This window comes from Alligator sinensis, unplaced genomic scaffold (assembly GCF_000455745.1).
Source record: "Alligator sinensis unplaced genomic scaffold, ASM45574v1 scaffold744_1, whole genome shotgun sequence".
NCBI lineage: Eukaryota > Metazoa > Chordata > Crocodylia > Alligatoridae > Alligator > Alligator sinensis.
In genome coordinates, this window is record NW_005842241.1 from 1,464,385 (window position 1) to 1,481,020 (window position 16,636).

General features: G+C 43.4%; 1 protein-coding gene across 6 annotated transcripts in view; it reads left to right on the forward strand.

Moving 5' to 3' along the window:
* Positions 1-11,943: 11,943 nt before the first annotated feature.
* The window catches only part of DOCK9 (dedicator of cytokinesis 9), a 189,806-nt gene continuing 185,113 nt past the window's right edge, over positions 11,944-16,636 (forward strand). For all 6 annotated transcript variants that reach the window (XM_025208610.1, XM_025208614.1, XM_025208611.1 and 3 more), the window contains exon 1: positions 11,944-12,213. In XM_025208610.1, coding sequence (XP_025064395.1) covers positions 12,100-12,213 — 114 coding nt within the window. In that variant the 5' untranslated portion in view covers positions 11,944-12,099. The remainder of the gene's footprint in view (positions 12,214-16,636) is intronic.

The following is a 16,636-nucleotide window of genomic DNA, read 5'->3' on the forward strand; positions in this document are numbered from 1 at the left end:
TCTTTCTTCCTAGGGAATTATTTCCCTTTTGTCTTTTGGGTTTTTCTACAATAATAAGTCCTAGCTGTCCCATGGTCACTTGTTTTTTTCAAAGTCCAAGTTCTTAAAGGAGCATACCATTAATATTGCATAAGTGCATAAGCCCCAGCAGGCAGACAAGGTTCCTTGGGTGAATTTGATATCTTTTATTAGACCAACCCAAATGGTTGGAGAATAGTTATTAAGCAAGCTTTCGGTTTCAAAAACCCTTCGTCAGGCTAAGGAAGCTGCAGCAGTTGGTGTGTGCTCTTCCTGGATGGAATGAAAAGTAAAGAAGCCAGCGGCTGGGCTGGGGAGTCAGTTGCCAGGCAGATTATAATGTATCAAAAATCCAATGTCTATGTTTAGTCCATGATCTCTAGTATCCAGGAGGTTGATGAAATGGAGCTTATAGGCTCGTCTCTGGGAAGTGTTGTATAAATTTCCCTTGAGGATCAGGACTGAGAGATTGGAGAGAGAGTGGCCCTCCTGTGAGAAATGTGCCCCTACCGGTAATTGAGTGTTTCTGTCTTTGATGGATTTCCGGTGTGCATTCATTCTGGTGCGCAGATGTTGTTTGGTCTCTCCTACATATCTTCCATCAGGGCATTTGGTGCATTGGATGAGGTATATTACATTTCTGGAGGTGCAGCTGTAAGATCCTGGGATGCTGATGGTTCTGTTGTGGGGTGTAGTAATAGTGGGGGTGGTGGAGATGTGTTGGCAGGTTTTGCATTTCTTGTCCTGGCACGGTCTGGATCCTTTTGGTGTGTTCTGGGCTTGAGGAAGTTTGCTTCTGGTGATGAGGTTGGCGAGGTTCGGTGCTTGTCTGAAGGCTAGGATGGGTGGCTCTGGGAAGATCTTTTTAAGAACAGGGTCTCTTTCTAGTATGGGTTGCAATTTTTTGAGGATTTTCCGTACAGGTTCAAGGGAGGCGTGATAGGTCATAACCAGCGGTGTGCGATTTGTGGGTGTTTTCCTTCTGTACTGCAGCAGTTCTTCACATGGTATCCAGGTGGCTCTTTCAAACGTGCAATCTACCTCTCTGGACGAGTGTCCTTGCTGGGTGAAAGCCTTTTTAAGATTGGTGAGGTGGCAATCCCGGGTGTGCTCTTCAGTACAGATGCGGTGGTATCTGAGGGCTTGGCTGTATATCACTGCTTTTTTGGTGTGTTTCGGGTGATGGCTGGTTCTGTGCAGATATGTATGTTGGTCTGTGGGTTTCTTGTATAACGTGGTCTGTATTTTACCCTTCTGGATACTGATCCTTGTGTCTAAAAAGGGGATGTTGGTGCTGGAGTATTCTAAAGAAAATCGGATGGAGGGATGGTGACTGTTGAATTTCTGGTGGAACTCAATCCGAAATTGCAGGTTCTCAGTCCAAACGATGAAGATGTCATCGATGTATCGTAAGTACAGCAAGGGCTTGATGGTGCAGTTCTTGAGGAAGTCTTCTTCCAGGTGGCTCATAAAAAGGTTGGCATAAGCCCCAGCAGGTCACTACCTCTTTCAAGTAGCCAAATAATTGCACAGTTGCTGGCTGTGCTGAACTGTGCACCTTAGCTGTGCACTTTTCAATTCTTGAGCTAGTTACTTTTAAAGCTAAGTTTGTCATGGGGATATAAGATGAATTCCTACCTCTTTTTCTGTGCAGCTGATGTGTTCTTAGGCCACTAACAGATGTGCAAGTAAAGGCTTAATGGGATCTGATGCATGATGCCCACAATCATGCTTCCTGCCATGCCTCACATGCATGGCAGGAGGTGTGATTGTGGGATCTAGCACCAGATCTCATTATGCCTTACTGCCAGTGCAGAGGGATCCAAGAATCACAATCCTGGCCTGCCTCCTCACCAGTATGTAGCAGTTTCCTGCAGGTGAGAGCCTTGTCAATTGATGTGGCTGGCGTGCCCCTGTGGCTGGGAGCCCCATCAGGTGATGCAGCTGGTGCACCTCTGTGGGTGGGAGCCTGGATAAACTGACTTGGCTTCTAGCCCTGGGAGTCCAGCTCCAGTTCCACTACGCGTTCAATTAATGGCATGATAAGAACCAACCACAAAGTTATTACACTTTTTTGTGTACTAACTTTGTGTTGTTTATCATGCCATTAACTGCATCAACATGTGGCTAATCGCATCTTAAATATAATGTATGCTGGGAGCCTTAGATTATCTTTCTTTTGGATCACTTGAACTTCCCAGTATCACTACTGGATGACTTCTAGTGCTAACTTGCTATTTTCAAGTTTCCCACAGTGGAAATAGACCTCTGTTATCCATCCCTAGCCAGAGAAAGGACATGCTAGTGGAACTACTGATTCTTGTGTAATTCTTCCTGTTCATAGGAGTGGGCTTTCTGCTAGTGCTGCTGACCTGGGAGTTGCCACCTGTTGCTTTTCGAGCTCTAGTGCTGAATGCTGCCCTATTTCCTGCTGTTAGTTTTGTATCAGATGAATGGGACAGCTTGAATCAATCATGCTACATGTTATTGTTACTTCTTTGCCAGACCTGTTAAGACTGCTGGTATTTCACTGTGAGAGCTACAGGGGTGTAGGTTGTAGCCGTGTTGGTCTAAGAACATAGGCAGACAAGGTTCTTTGGGTGAATCGGATATCTTTTATTAGACCACCTTTAAATAGTTGGAAAACAATTATTAAACAATTCTTTTCACTGACTACTTGTCTTGTATGCATACCAGGCCAGCCTCTGGCTTCTTTATTTTTCATTCCATCCAGGAAGAGCACACACCAACTGCAGAAACTTCCTTAGCCTGACGAAGGGTTTTTGAACCCAAAAGCTTGCTTAATAATTGTTTTCCAACTATTTAAGGTGGTCTAATAAAAGATATCAGATTCACCCAAAGAACCTTGTCTGACTGTGAGATCCAGTAATTCTGTTATAATTCTTCTTGCCTAGGGAAAATGTCTGATCTTATCTGTTCTATCATCCTGGGAGTAGTTTAAGAATCACTTGCTACATGGGTAGAAAGCTATAATAGAAGCGTATAATGTAAATAAAATAGAGCAATGGAGACAAAAATTTATGGCACCCTCAAGTCCTACTCCATTCCCCTTCCTCTGCCCTATCTGCTACTCTCCTTTCTACTTCCTGCTCAGTGTGCTGCTCTGCTTTCCATCTTATCTTCCACTGTGTTGCCTCTCTTCTTCCTGATCTGCTGCATGCCACCCAGAAGCACCCTGTGGCACTTGTGATGGGTTGGTTACCCCTGAAATAGAGCAGGATATCTAAAGATAGCAGGGAAAAATCAATGATTAAAATTACAAGGAGTTTAATCGGGAACAAAGGGAAACCTAACTGTGGCATAGTTTCATTAATAGATGGAGATGGTCAATGTAACTATGCAGAAATGCCAGAAGTTTTGGAATATTCTATTTTGCAGAATAGTTTCTATTGCATGAAGAAGAGAACTACCTTTCAATCTATAGGTGGAATGTTAAATAGCTGTGGAGCTTGCACCCCTCTCGCCGCCCAGTCTATCGGGGTTTGCCCCTCCCCTCAACTCGCCTGCCACGACTTGGATGTTAAACGCACTTTAAGAGGGGTCTACAGTGGAGATCTTAGCACGGATGGGGCCTCCCGATAGACGGTGGTACTCATGGTCGTTCGATGCGGTGTTCCACGGGGCTCCGCCTCCCCTACACCCCGTCCACACGCCAGCCGTTGGATGATGCGTTACAGATGTTTCCTGGCCTCGTATGACGGCCTCAGACCGGTTCCAAGGTCCCGGTCACTCTCCCTCCCTTCTGGAGGGAGCTTTCTTTTTATAGAAAATATTCCTCTGGGTCGGAAGGAGCTGCAGGGTTATCCCCCTTATTCCAGCTCCCTCCCGGATTCTCAGCTGTTTCCTCTCCCTTACCACAAGCAGGGAGCTCCCTTGCCCCCCTGAGTGCAAGCTCCTTCAGGTGTGTGCAAGAGTGCCTTTGCTTGCCCTCCTTGTCTGCCTCCTGCTCTGCCTCCCGCAGGAGGCTTAAAGCCCTTCCCTGGGCTGCCTGCTGAAGCCTCGCAGGGCTAGGTTGCTTCCTCCCCATGCCGGAGCTTGCCTCACGAGCTGCCAGCGCGTGCTCTCTCTCTCCTGCTCTCCCCTCATCCCCGCTCTGACGGGGTTTTTAAATTTTCCTGCAGCGGCCAATACGGCCGCTGGGCTTGGCTCAACTATTCCCCTCGCCAGGAACAGCTGATGCCACAGCCGGTGTAATGCCGGTTCGCGCGGCTGCGGCTCCTGCTCCTGCTGCTCTTCAGGAGGTACGTACGCCCCTCTGGGGGCTTGCTTCTGGGGTCTGTGGGCTCTCTTCTCTCCCCCTTGAGAGCCTGTGGGGGCACCTCACTGCCACAATAGCATTTTCTAGGTCCAGAGAATTTGTACTCAAGAGTTGTTAAAGTTGTCTGAGATGACCTGTCTGCTGATGTTAATATAAGACTGGAAAAGTTCCAAAAGTCTGGATGACTGGTGGTGCCATACAGATGTTCAGGGAAGGCAAATGGGATGGGCAACTCAAATGCCAATTTATCCAACCTCAGAAGAAACCCACAAAAATGTGCAGTATCTGGACAGAATGTGGTGAGAAGCTTAAGCCGAGTCTCCTTATCTTCTCAAAACAGAAACCGGCAGGTGACTTGATTAAAATATAAGTACGTTCAGGGGGAGAAAATATCAGGTCCTCTTTTACCAAATGGAGAAATGTTAAATTCAGATCAACACATTCAAATGAGAAATGACGTGTCTGTTCTTAACAAGGTAGGTATATGTTAATTAATAACTACCAAGGGAAAGCTTCATTCTTCATATTCTGAGTTTTCAAAAAAAATGGGAGCATCTCACAGTTCTGCCCTGGTAAGGATAAAGGCATAGGCTTTATGTTTGGAGGGCAGGGAGGGAGGTGAACTGGTTCCGGGAGGAAGGTAGAAATTCAACTAGCCCTGTAACTGACAAAGATTACAAGCTTTTCTTTCAGGACAAAGGTAAAGGTACTAAAGAAAGAACTTTATCTTATGTGACAGGATTGCCTGGAGGCTGTAATAAAGATCAGGGCTCTATTGTGCTTAATACTATACAAGGTATAGAAAGAAATATTCCTGCCCCTGAGAACTTAGAATATAAGTAGACAATGCAAAAAGGTGAGAGGGGTGAAGTACCTTGTGCCTAGGTCCCTGACTAGTTCAGTAACCTAGCCAGCAATATAACCTGGCTCAGACTCCCACTCTGGTACCTTTATTTACAAGAGTATGCTATCTTCGTGTATATTAATATGTGGATTTTACTATAACCTGCACTTCAGCAGGGAGGTTGAGGGTTTGTAAGTTCAGTAGTATGGGGTATAAAAGGTTTTTGAAGGCCCACTATATGTACTAGTACAACTTTGCTGCATGCCAGTTTCTCCAAAATGATAGGAACTACTTCATGGGCAGCACAAGGTGCAACAATATTATTTGTTGCTTTCCCTTTATTCTTCCAGAAAACAGTCCACACTTTTCAAAAGAAGCTTAGTAATTGATTGTGGGTGGTGGGGGATGGTTCTTTAAACCACAAGGAAAAATCCTCCATAAACCAGACAAATGTGGTCTTCACTCTAAAATAGTGATTCTTAAGGTACCACAGCACCCTGGGGGTACCTTGAGATGATTTAAGGCAGGGAGAGGTGGTATGAGGTGTCATACAATGTTAGCAGGGTTGTTGGTTGTAGGAAGACACAGTTTTTTTTTGGGTAGATGTGATATCTTTTATTAGACCAATTGAGTAGTTGGAAAACAGTTCTTTGCAAGCTTTTGGGCACGAGCATCCTTGTTCAGGCATTGAGAGACTCTGCTGTTGTTCTGAAGTCTCCAAGGTAGGAAAGAAGCTAGAAGTATGACAGGACATCAGTGAAAATGCCAAGACAAGAAATGCAAAACCTGCCAACACATCTCTACCAGTCCCATAATAACTAACCCCCACAACGGAACTATCACCATTCTTGGGATCTTATACCTGCACCTCCAGAAATGTAATAAATCTCATCCAGTGCACCAAATGCCCTGATGGAAAATATGTAGGAGAAACCAAACAACAACTGTGTACCAGAATGAATGCATACTGAAAATCCATCAAAGACAGAAATATCCAATTACCTGTGGGTGCCCACTTCTCACAAGACAACTACTCCCTCTCCGATCTCTGTTCCAATCTTCAAAGGGAACTTGCAAAACACCTTTTGTAGATGAGCCTGCAAAATTCACTTCCTCAATCTATGGGATACAAAAAAACATGGACTTAATATAGACATTGGATTTATGACGCATTGCAAGCTGCCTAACATCTGATTCACCAGATACCTGCCTGAACTTACCGTTTAAACATTTTTCCCCGTTTCCTCCCCTCCTGTCCCCTCCTCTACCCATTGTCATCTTAACGTCCATGTATTTACTTTTTCACAGACCTCTTTTCTACCTTGGAGGACTCAATACTACAACAGAGTCTCCCATGCTTACTTTTTGCATTCCTTCACCCATTGTTTCCCCTTCCCCCTGTCCCTTCTCTACCCATAATTTTCCTAACTTCCACCTACTTATGTTTTCACTGACCTCCTGTCATACTTCCAGCTTCTTTCCTACCTTGGAGATCTCAGAACAACAGCAGTCTCCCAATGCCTAAACAAATAAACCCAGAGGTTACAAATAGTAATTCTGACATGTTGTAGTTGTTCCGAGTTCTTTGCACCAGAATTGTTCTGTTGTTTTTTTGTAGTCAAAAATTGAGTGAAATTAAGAGCTGACATTTTCCAAGAAATGCCTGAAGTCTCATAAGGGGTACCTTCAATCCTAAAAGATGTGAGAACCATTGCTCTAAAAGTTATGTACTAAGCCCAGAATTTACTTGGACATACCTAGAACATTGCATTTGTAGATTTATCGTTTTTACTCAAAAATTTGCCTCTTCTGTCAGGAAGCAACTTTTTCAAGAAGGGGATTTTGCTCTGTATATTTAAGTCAAGTCAGTATACTTATTTTGCTGACAGATTTTTTAATATCTCTTAATAAGAGAGCCATAGTTTTTAAAGGCAGCTGTAATAGACTGAGATAAAATAAAGGGATCGGAAATTAGCAATCAGAGACTTGTCTGAAGAACTTGTTGTACTCAGTTTCATTAGGAAGTTAAAACGATTACCATAAAATATCAAAATAAAATGAAACTACAGTATTCACTCGATTTATAAGATGATTCTGCTTTATAAGATAACCCACCAATACTTAGATTCTATATATGGAAAATGTATACATTTGATATAATTTTCCAGGTACAGAATTTAATTATTGAAGGTTTGTCTTGAATTTGTAAACCTCCCATTGCTACATCAGGAAAGATAAATCGGGGGGGGATCAGGTAGCCCCTTTGTGCTCTGCCTCCTCCCCAACTTCTTTCCCCTGTGACTCCTTTCCCCCTCCTTACTGACAAACCCTGTTCTCCCTGAGCACGTGGAAGTGAGGGGCAAATTTGAAAACACTGACCTGGAAATAAACATAGCTGTAGTAATCTGCTAATAGTATTCATAGATTTAGTTCACCGAGCGATGCATTTTTACCTTTTTTGCAACTGCTGCAAGCTTTAGTTTAGGTACTCCACAAACAACTTTAGCACCTACTTATAGAGTACAGAATATGCATGGTACTAGTCCAAAGCCAAAAGGCTCATGATTTACCATTATGCACCCTAGCAGTGTCAACAGCATTTCAAGCCTTGGTGACCCAACAGCTCAGCGCTGTGCAGTACGGATGTACTCCAAATATTGTCCCCCGCCCCAAAGGATCCATGTGCTAATTAGCCCCCACTCATGACAAAAACACCCAGTTCTAGTCATGAGTCCTGGGATGATCCAAAATTTTTATGCAGATGAGGTGCAGGGCAACTTGGTCTGGCTTCACCTCATGGGGGGTGGGCCACACTGACCATATGTGAAAGGCTGAGAGAGGGGCAAAAGGGATTCTGGTGAACTGTTTGGGGCCCTGTTTGGTGATGTTTGCCAGACATTTAAGACTGGTGAAGAAACAGGTATAATTGGAAACGGGAAAGAAAGGCACAGCTCAGCTGTGGGACTGAAGAGGAAGTTGAAATATAGTCAGTGTAGTGGCTTACCAGGTCTTGAAAAAGTGTTATTGTTGAGGGGAACTTGTACTCAGTGGGCACTACTATATGTTTTATTCAGATAGCCTGTGCTAATCTGTCTTTGTGGAGATGACAGTGACAGTATGAGAGAAATGGATTAAAAACTACATAATAGAGAACAGCCACTAAGGACAAGACCGAAGAAACAGTGTAATTATAATGGTGCAGGGAGCACAGGTGTGAGTTTTTGTAGCGGGTATGTGCATTGTAACAGGTGTATGATTCTATAACTGTGTTTTGTGTTTGAAGACTGGTAGGCTTGTTTTGTGTGTGTGTGTGTGTGTGTTGCAAAAATAAAATCTATTGTTGTGGATAGATAGCTATCCTATCGCTTCTCAGCATTTTTAAGGCTAAGATCAAGTTTTCTGGGCTGCACTTGTCTTTTCCCAGTGCCAAGGTCACCTTTAATGGCATTGTGTAGTAAAGGGTGGAGACCTGTCCAATGCACTGCGGACAGAACCCTGTACAAGAGTCTACTATAGTCTTCCAGTGGGAGGATCTCAGCTACATACCTGTTTCATGGTGATGAGGGATTTCTCCCTAGCTTCCTTTGGCCTTTGGGCTAAGGGCAAGTGAGACTTGGGGACATCTGAAATCCAAGACCTCCAGATGCCTGCTGTGGATTTAGGAGTATCTGAAGCCGCAGGCTGAAGAGTCTAGGAAGGAGGATACTTGCTGGTGGTAGTGCCACACAGACTTGAACGATTGAAGTTTTGTTTGTTCAGTTGATAGAATTTGGAACTGATTTGGCTTGATACAAAATGAACACCCCCCCCCAAATGTGGTAGGTTCTCATGTTTGCCCAATGTGGGTCATGTGTTTTATAGTCATGCTCAGTGTTGGCTGCATTTAATCAACTTCATAGTTGGTTTCCATTACTGAGTACCTGTTGTTTAAAGGTAGGCAATGTATATAATGCAGTATTCTTGTATGCAAACTCAAGACAAGGGGCTTCCCCCCACATGCTGATGGGGGGGATGGAGTGGGGGAATCTTGTCTTTTAAGGGTAAAGTAGTAAGGGATGAACCATACCTTGCAAAAATAACAATAAAATGTGTGGTCACAAAATTGCCTTGTATTATGTTAAGAAATTGCACCAATATGATCTTGGTAAGAAACTATAACCCCTTATTTACCTGATGCCTGGCAGGGCAGACCTGTATCAAGGTCTGTTGCTCCAATATCAACTATCTGAATTAGAATACAAAAGTAAAGGCTGGGTGAAGTTGAACATAATGCAGCTTGTATTGTAATTCAATCTACATATGATTACATAAAAATTAGTATTAAGGTATTACCTGACCCTAGCTACTATGGAACTGTGAAGGTTGCAAGACCAAGTTCTCTGAAGTTAGAGAATGCCAGAATAAGGTTGTATGGGCAACCTTGAAATTGGGCCTTCATGTCCTGAGCCTGGACATCTTCCTGAAGCAATGCAACACCACCTTATTTAGGCAGCTATCTAGCAAGCAACATTAAGTTGCCATGTTGTTGGGGAGTATTTGTAGATCTTATTTAATATTGTATCTGTTTTTATAAATTACTTTGTCTTTTTTGTAAGCTGCCTTGAGCATTTTTTTGGGAAAAGGAACATGTACGTCTTATGAATTAATAAAATATTGCATTTACCAGAATTTAAGATGATTCTCTAATAATTAGATTCTGCAAGTAGAAAATGTATACATTTTGTTAGGTTTCAAACCTAATTATTGGAGGGTTATCTTAAACTGCAGGGCAGGCCATGGGGCTTGACACTTTAAACCTTGCCTTCTTCCACCTGTTCATGGCCCCCTGCCCCTGTGCCTACCCCCTGCCACATCAGATCCTCCTTCTCTCCGTCTCCTCCTGCCCTCTCTTGGCTGCTTGTCCTTGTCCTGGTAGGGTCTGACCCCACTCCAACCTGGGACCTAAATCATGTGCTTGCTCTGGCCCCAGCCTAGCCCTGTAGCACTGAGGGCTAGATCAAACAAATACTTTGTGGCCTGGGCTGGAGTGGGACTGGAGCCTGCAGGAGCTGGAGCAAAGGTAAAGTGGCAGGTAGGGTGGATAACAATGATTAAAAATAGTAATAAAAAAATCACATTTTTTATTTATTTGTATCTTTATATTTTTTTCTTAAAATGCTCTTTTAAAAATAAACCTATATAAAGATAGTTTTAATTTAAGATGCATTAAAGCTCAAAGACATCATCATGGAATTATAACTTCTAATTATATACTATTTGAGACAATATATTCATGTAACCTTTTTGGAAACGTTTTATAAGTAGGTCACAACAGGCCGTAGACTATATTAGGGGCCCAATCTTATGGGGTTCTCAGAGGCTCCTCTGTAGATTAACTCTGCCCAGCAGAACGTGGTGCTCAGTCTAGAAGATCCCATTAAGCATCTCTGTGATGCTTAGTTTCAGTTCTCAAACTGCGGATTGATGTCTCCAGAGATAACATCCTTGTTAACAGCAGTATATGGAGATGAGAGATAACAGACCTGAATACTTACCCATCAGCCCTCTTGTCTCTCTACAATGTTCCATACAGAGTCAAGCCCTTACCTCTCTCTCAAAGTACAAAGTGTCAAGTAGTTAAATAAAGTTACAACAAGAATGCACTTTTTTGTAGAGAAAATGATTAAATCGAGGCTTCCTGACCAGTGATTTAAATCGATTTGATTTCATTCAAATCCACCCCGGTGGCAGGGGTGGGCTAGGGGGAGAGGCGAGGAGGGGGGCAACAGGTGTGGGATGTGGGGAGATAAGAGAAAGAGGCAGTGAAAAAGACAGATAGAGGAACAAAGGATGTGGAGGGTAGACAGAGGCTGCAGCGTGGCAGGTGGGGTGGGGGGGCAGAGGTGGCAGGGGGACACACAGCAGCTATGGCTATGGCTCCAGTCTCAAAATGCAAGATGAGGGGCTTCTCTCCTTGTTGAATGGGGAAAATCCTTTAGTGTTAGATTGGTGTAAATATGGTATGCCTTATAATAGCTATATAATTATGTCTAAATAGTATGTGATTATACCTAAGGCGACAATGCAGTTACATACAAAAAAAAATAAATTTAACACTAAGGTTTTGTTTCCTAACTTTTGAGTGGTTGCTTTTTTCCATTATATGCATTATTTAACTTAATTCTTGGATATAGTTTTCTAAGCGAGCTTAAAAAAAATACACTGAGGTTTCTGGAACGGGGGTGCAGGGTCCCGGTGTCTCATACTCGATTCCAAGATTAAGGACTTTTTTTCCTTACGTTAAATGAGAGAAACAAACCTCGACTTAGAATTGAGTAAAAACAGTATTTGAGATTTTTTTTTTTTAGGGGAAGAATGTATGAAAGTAAGAAAGCTTTCTTTTGTTTAGTTTTTAGAAATGCTGGAATAAAAAAAGGGCATTGACAGTGTAACAGAGATGTACCCTTACTGGCTGACATGGCATTGACTCGAGAAGTTACTCCATTAGCTGTTGAGCATTAATGGGAATCTCAGAGTGGATAGTACGGTATTCATTTGGAAAGAAGAACACTTGGAATCTTGTTCTGCTGTGGAGTTCCAAACTGTAATAAGCAAGTTAATATTTAATGTAGAACAAATTTAACTCTTACTCTAAAATGTACCTTATGTGTTTTTTATAATATGTGTACTGTCAGAATATCATAATGCATTTCTCTGTTGCACCATTTTTAGTTTGTGTTCCTGTAGCATTAAAATGGATCCACCTATTTTTCCAGAGGAGTACTACCCCCTTTAGAGGCTGTCCTTTGTCATGCATTCTCACCATGACAGCAAGCTGCAGCTTGGAAGTTGAACTAGTTTGTACTTTCCATAGCTTCTGCCTAGGAAAAAACTCTTTTTCTCTGGATCACTGGCATGGTGTTTACTTTGATCACAAGAAGAACAGGCTTTCTTAGGTTTTTCAGTTTTCTGGCTAACAATGCAGGCAAGAACAAACAGAAGTATAAAAAAAGAGCTTGTTATAGCGTCTCCGCAACAGTACAGGGATGCAGCTCAGTGTGAAGTAGAAGTGGACAGTCCTGTGGAAGTGCTGGTAGGAATTTGTGTAAATGAAATCTTTCTGTCTAACTTCCTTACACTTTTTAGGAAGTTTCTTGATTTTTTGTTTGTTTGTTTGTTTTGTTTTGTTTTGTTAATTAATCAGACTTTATTCAGGTTGCTCTTGATCCTTTTCAACCAATATGTATTTGCTTTTGGTGTGTAGTTTGGTTTCAGTGAGGTTTTCCTTGAGGATTACAAAATATATTTCAGGCTCTTATTTCATACTATTTACTGCTAAACATCTGTTTAGTTAAGCTTAATGTATCTTAAGGTGGTTGTACAAATCTTTAAATTTGAGGTTACCTACATTTTTTTAATACAAGCAGGACAAAGACATTACATTTTATTTTTCAAGAGACATTGCTTTTGCTTAGAGATTTCCTAAATTGTTAATATTTTAGGGATATATACTACAGACTTCATATTTTATTTAATATCCCTGAGATTAGTGTAGCCTATTCAGGTATGCTTAATTGAAGGCTACGTTTCCAACCCATACTGAATAACATATTTTTATCTTTAGAATTGTTGAATTGTGAAGTGAAACGTGTGCTCTCTGAGGGAGGAATTTGAGAAGAGTTTGTTCTCTGTTGCTGAGTGGGCTGTATGCTTCTGCTGGAATTTTTATTGTACAGTAAGAGAGCATAGTATTTTTGTATGCAGGCTCCAAGAAATCCTCCAACACAGTGCAGCTAAAACAATTCTCTTTTTCAGAGCCTCTCCTTAATCCCCAGGCAAGTCAGTAAGTGTGTACTTATGCTTGATAATTGGAAACAAGTACTCTATTTAATTATGTCTGTAAGGTGTTCCATTTTTACAAATGAGGCGCTGAAAATTTTGACCAAGCTATTATTATTTTTGACTGTGTAGTTGGGGAAGGGTTGGTTGGTTTGTTTGTTTGTTTTAATCCTTTATTATTTTCATTTTGTTGCTTAGGAACTATAGCTCCCATTGAAATATGTGGAAGCTTTAGGTACTCGGCACTGCTAAAGACTTAAATCACATTTATTTAGCTGCCTAACTATTTTGGCATGCAAATGAAACACTTTTGCCTCTATTAGAAAATATTCTTGGTGGTTAGTGATTTGTTTATTTTTATGTAGTTACAAAATGCATTCTATTACCTAAAGAAAGTGTGTGCTAGAAAGGAAATGTGATGGAATAGAAACTCTTCTGCCACTTAATTTCATTCTTTATTCAAAGAAGCCATTAATTAAACCTTCTTTTAATACAGGTTTGTTCTGATTTTCTGCAGATATTTATCTGAGAAATGTGAGCTAATCTTTGTTTAGGTTTAGGTTTTTGTTTTTTGCTCTGTTTGAAGTGCTTAACTTTATTTAGAATAGGTTTTTGTCCCCCCCACCCTGTGAATATTATGAGAAGGTGTGTAGTGTTGTTGCAGATGTTTAAAAATACTGAAGTTGGTCTAACATGTACATACTTACTAGAAACATAGTGGAACAGGATACTAATTTGTCCAAATAATTTAAGCATTCTTTTAATTTTCAGAATACTATTTCTGTGTCCTAACATGCATGGGATACATGAGCCCTGCATGTTTAAATATATCCCACACCATATATGATGCATAATCAAGTATATATATTGTAGAGGATAGACATAAATGAAAAAGACGTTTTAGAAATCAAAATTCTTTATAAACATTACATTTGACATTAGAACCTACTCACGTTAAATGTATATGCACTAATAAAAGTGATCCTCTTGTAATTTCAGTTGCTTATTTCTGTTTTAACCTCTTGTATAATGCTGCCGCCCACAATTTAATATTTGCTGCTGTAAAGTTATTTATGCTAGATTTGGTTGATTATGCTGTTCCAGCGTACAGATAATTTTGTGTGTATACATGCTGCAGCCCCTATATAGGACACTTTTTGGAACACATCTAGAGGTATTTGCTTACCTACCTCAAGGCCTCTTTTGGGGGCTGCACTGTTTTTGCTGCCTCTTGTTCAAAGCATATTTAATTTGTTAGGAAAAATAGTAAGGTGATTACACTGGGCTCTGTCTGGGATAATAGACTCTGAAATGGCAGTGGATCAGTTTAACTATTTTTTTTCTGGAATTAGTAGTAGGATCATGGAAAGATTGCTATGCATCTACTCAAATAAGACTAAGATCATGCTACCTCGGGCCAGCAGTTAACAGCCCACAGGCCAGAACAGCCCAGTTCTGGTCCAGTGCAGACTGGGGGGCTTCGGCAGCGCGTCAGTGGCAGGGGCTTCCCCTATGCCTTCACTGGGTCCAGGCAACAATGATGCTTCAACTTCTCACAGTCCCCTTCTTGCAATGTAAGCATAGCTAAATGCTGCAGTGCCCCAGTTCAGCTCCCCACTGCCTGGAAGCTGCACCTGCGCTGTGGCTGGGGGTAGAGAGGGTGGAAAGGAGAGCAGGGTGAAGCAATAGTATTGTGGATACAGTTTTGTAAATACCTGGTCCCAACACATCTCCCCACCACTTGGAGCTATGCCTGTGTAACAGCTGGGGAGAAGGCAGCTGGGAGAAGTGGAGGCAGCATAGGAGCAGCTCCCAGCTTCCTGGCCCCAGCATGAGAGCAGGGAAAACCCCCATTTCTGGGTACTTTGTTGAAGCCATCTGGCCTGCATTATACTGGAGCTGGAAGGGTGAGAAGTGGCAGCATCATGGGCACAGCTGGAAGCTGCCTGACCCCAACACAGGCATGGGTGTGGGCACAGGCAGAGCTCTGCAGGTTTCTGGAACGGGGTGCAGGGTCCTGAGGCTGTGGCAGGTTCCCAAGGCATCCATTATATTAGGCGTGGGCAAAATATGGTCCGCGGGCCAGATCCAGCCTGCTAAGCACTTTCATCTGGCCCACGGTACCTGCAAACCAATTGTCCCCTGCCCAGCCCTTCCACCCACAAGGGTGGGAGCAAGGCACCTACGTATACACCCCCTCCCCCCCCAAACATACCCTATTGCTCCTTGCTCCCACCCTCATGGGCAGAATGGCCTGGCCCAGCTAGCATGCAGTCTCCAGGGGACCTCCTCAGTTTCCCGTGTCCTGCTCACTATGGGCAGCAGGTAGGGAAGCGGTGGGGAGTGGGGGTGGGAGCTGCAGCTGGACAGGAGCGTGGAGTGTGGCACTAGGGCTGATGGCAACGTGGAGCTTGGGTGGGCAGACTGTGGGTATGAGGGAGTGTGAGGGGTGTGGGCCCCCCACACAAGTACCATGGCACAGGCAGGGGGCCCTCAGGGTGGTTGTGCCAAGCACCGATGCTGGTGCCTGGCAGTGTGCAGTTCTGGCCAGCGCTGCACATCAGGGCGAGCACAGCCCAACTGGGCTGCCTCTACTACTGTTGATCCCCACTGTGCACGTGCAGCCCCCACAATCATGCACCACTGAAGGGAAGCTCCCTGTGATGGAGCCGGCTGCCTGCCCTGCTGTGCAAGTCCCGGGACTCTGGTGGAAGTGGAGGGGAACCCCGGCGATGCTTCCCTGCGGAGTCCCAGGACCTGCATGGCAGGGAGTTGTAAAGGCAGCCGGCTCCAGCATGGGGAGCTTCCCTCCAGCAGCACACAAGTGTGGGGGCTGTGCATGTGTGGCAGGGAGTGCCAGCTATAGAGATGTCCTAGCTGGGCTGCACTCACCACAATGTGCAGTGCTGGCCAGAGCCATGTGCTGCTGCTGGGCATGAGCTCCCTGAGTGTCCCCGCCTGCTGCTGCTGCACCATGAGGAGATTGTCGGGGGGTCCTCACACCCCACAAATGCCCCACATCCACAACCTGCCCCTACAACCCTTCACATATACGCACCCTTAACATACTCTATGCCCCCCCACACACCCACAACCTTACAGCCTAGTGCGTGTGCACACACACACACGCACACAATACAAGACTAAGAATTTATTTTTGAGTTGTTATGCAGTCACCTCTACATACAGTATGCAAACACAAATCATGACATATTTTTTGTAATTAAATTAAAATATATTATAGTAGGTGTTTGACTTTCAGTGTATGATTTGGTTTTTTTCTGGTTCCAAGATGGCAACCCCCCTCCCAAAAAGAGTATGTCCAGAGGGGTTGGGGGTGGGGAGGGACTTCTGGTGGCAAAGGTTGGGGAGGGTGGGAACAGGGGAACACACTTCCAGTCCCAAGATGGCAACCAGGGGGCAGAGCATCTGTCAAGGGGTAGGGCTACCCATGCAGCCCTCAAAGCTCACCAAACCTTGTTAAGCGGCCCTTCACACGAAGTAATTGCCTGCCCCTGCACTATATGGCCACTTTGCAACTTCCAGTAGACTAAAATCATGGAAAAGTTTCCTCTTTACAATGCAGCCACACTGGTGACCACACAAATAAAAAACGAGGCAATTGTGAATAGAAATGATCAAGAAGGGAGCTCAGATGAATATCAAACCTGCTGCAC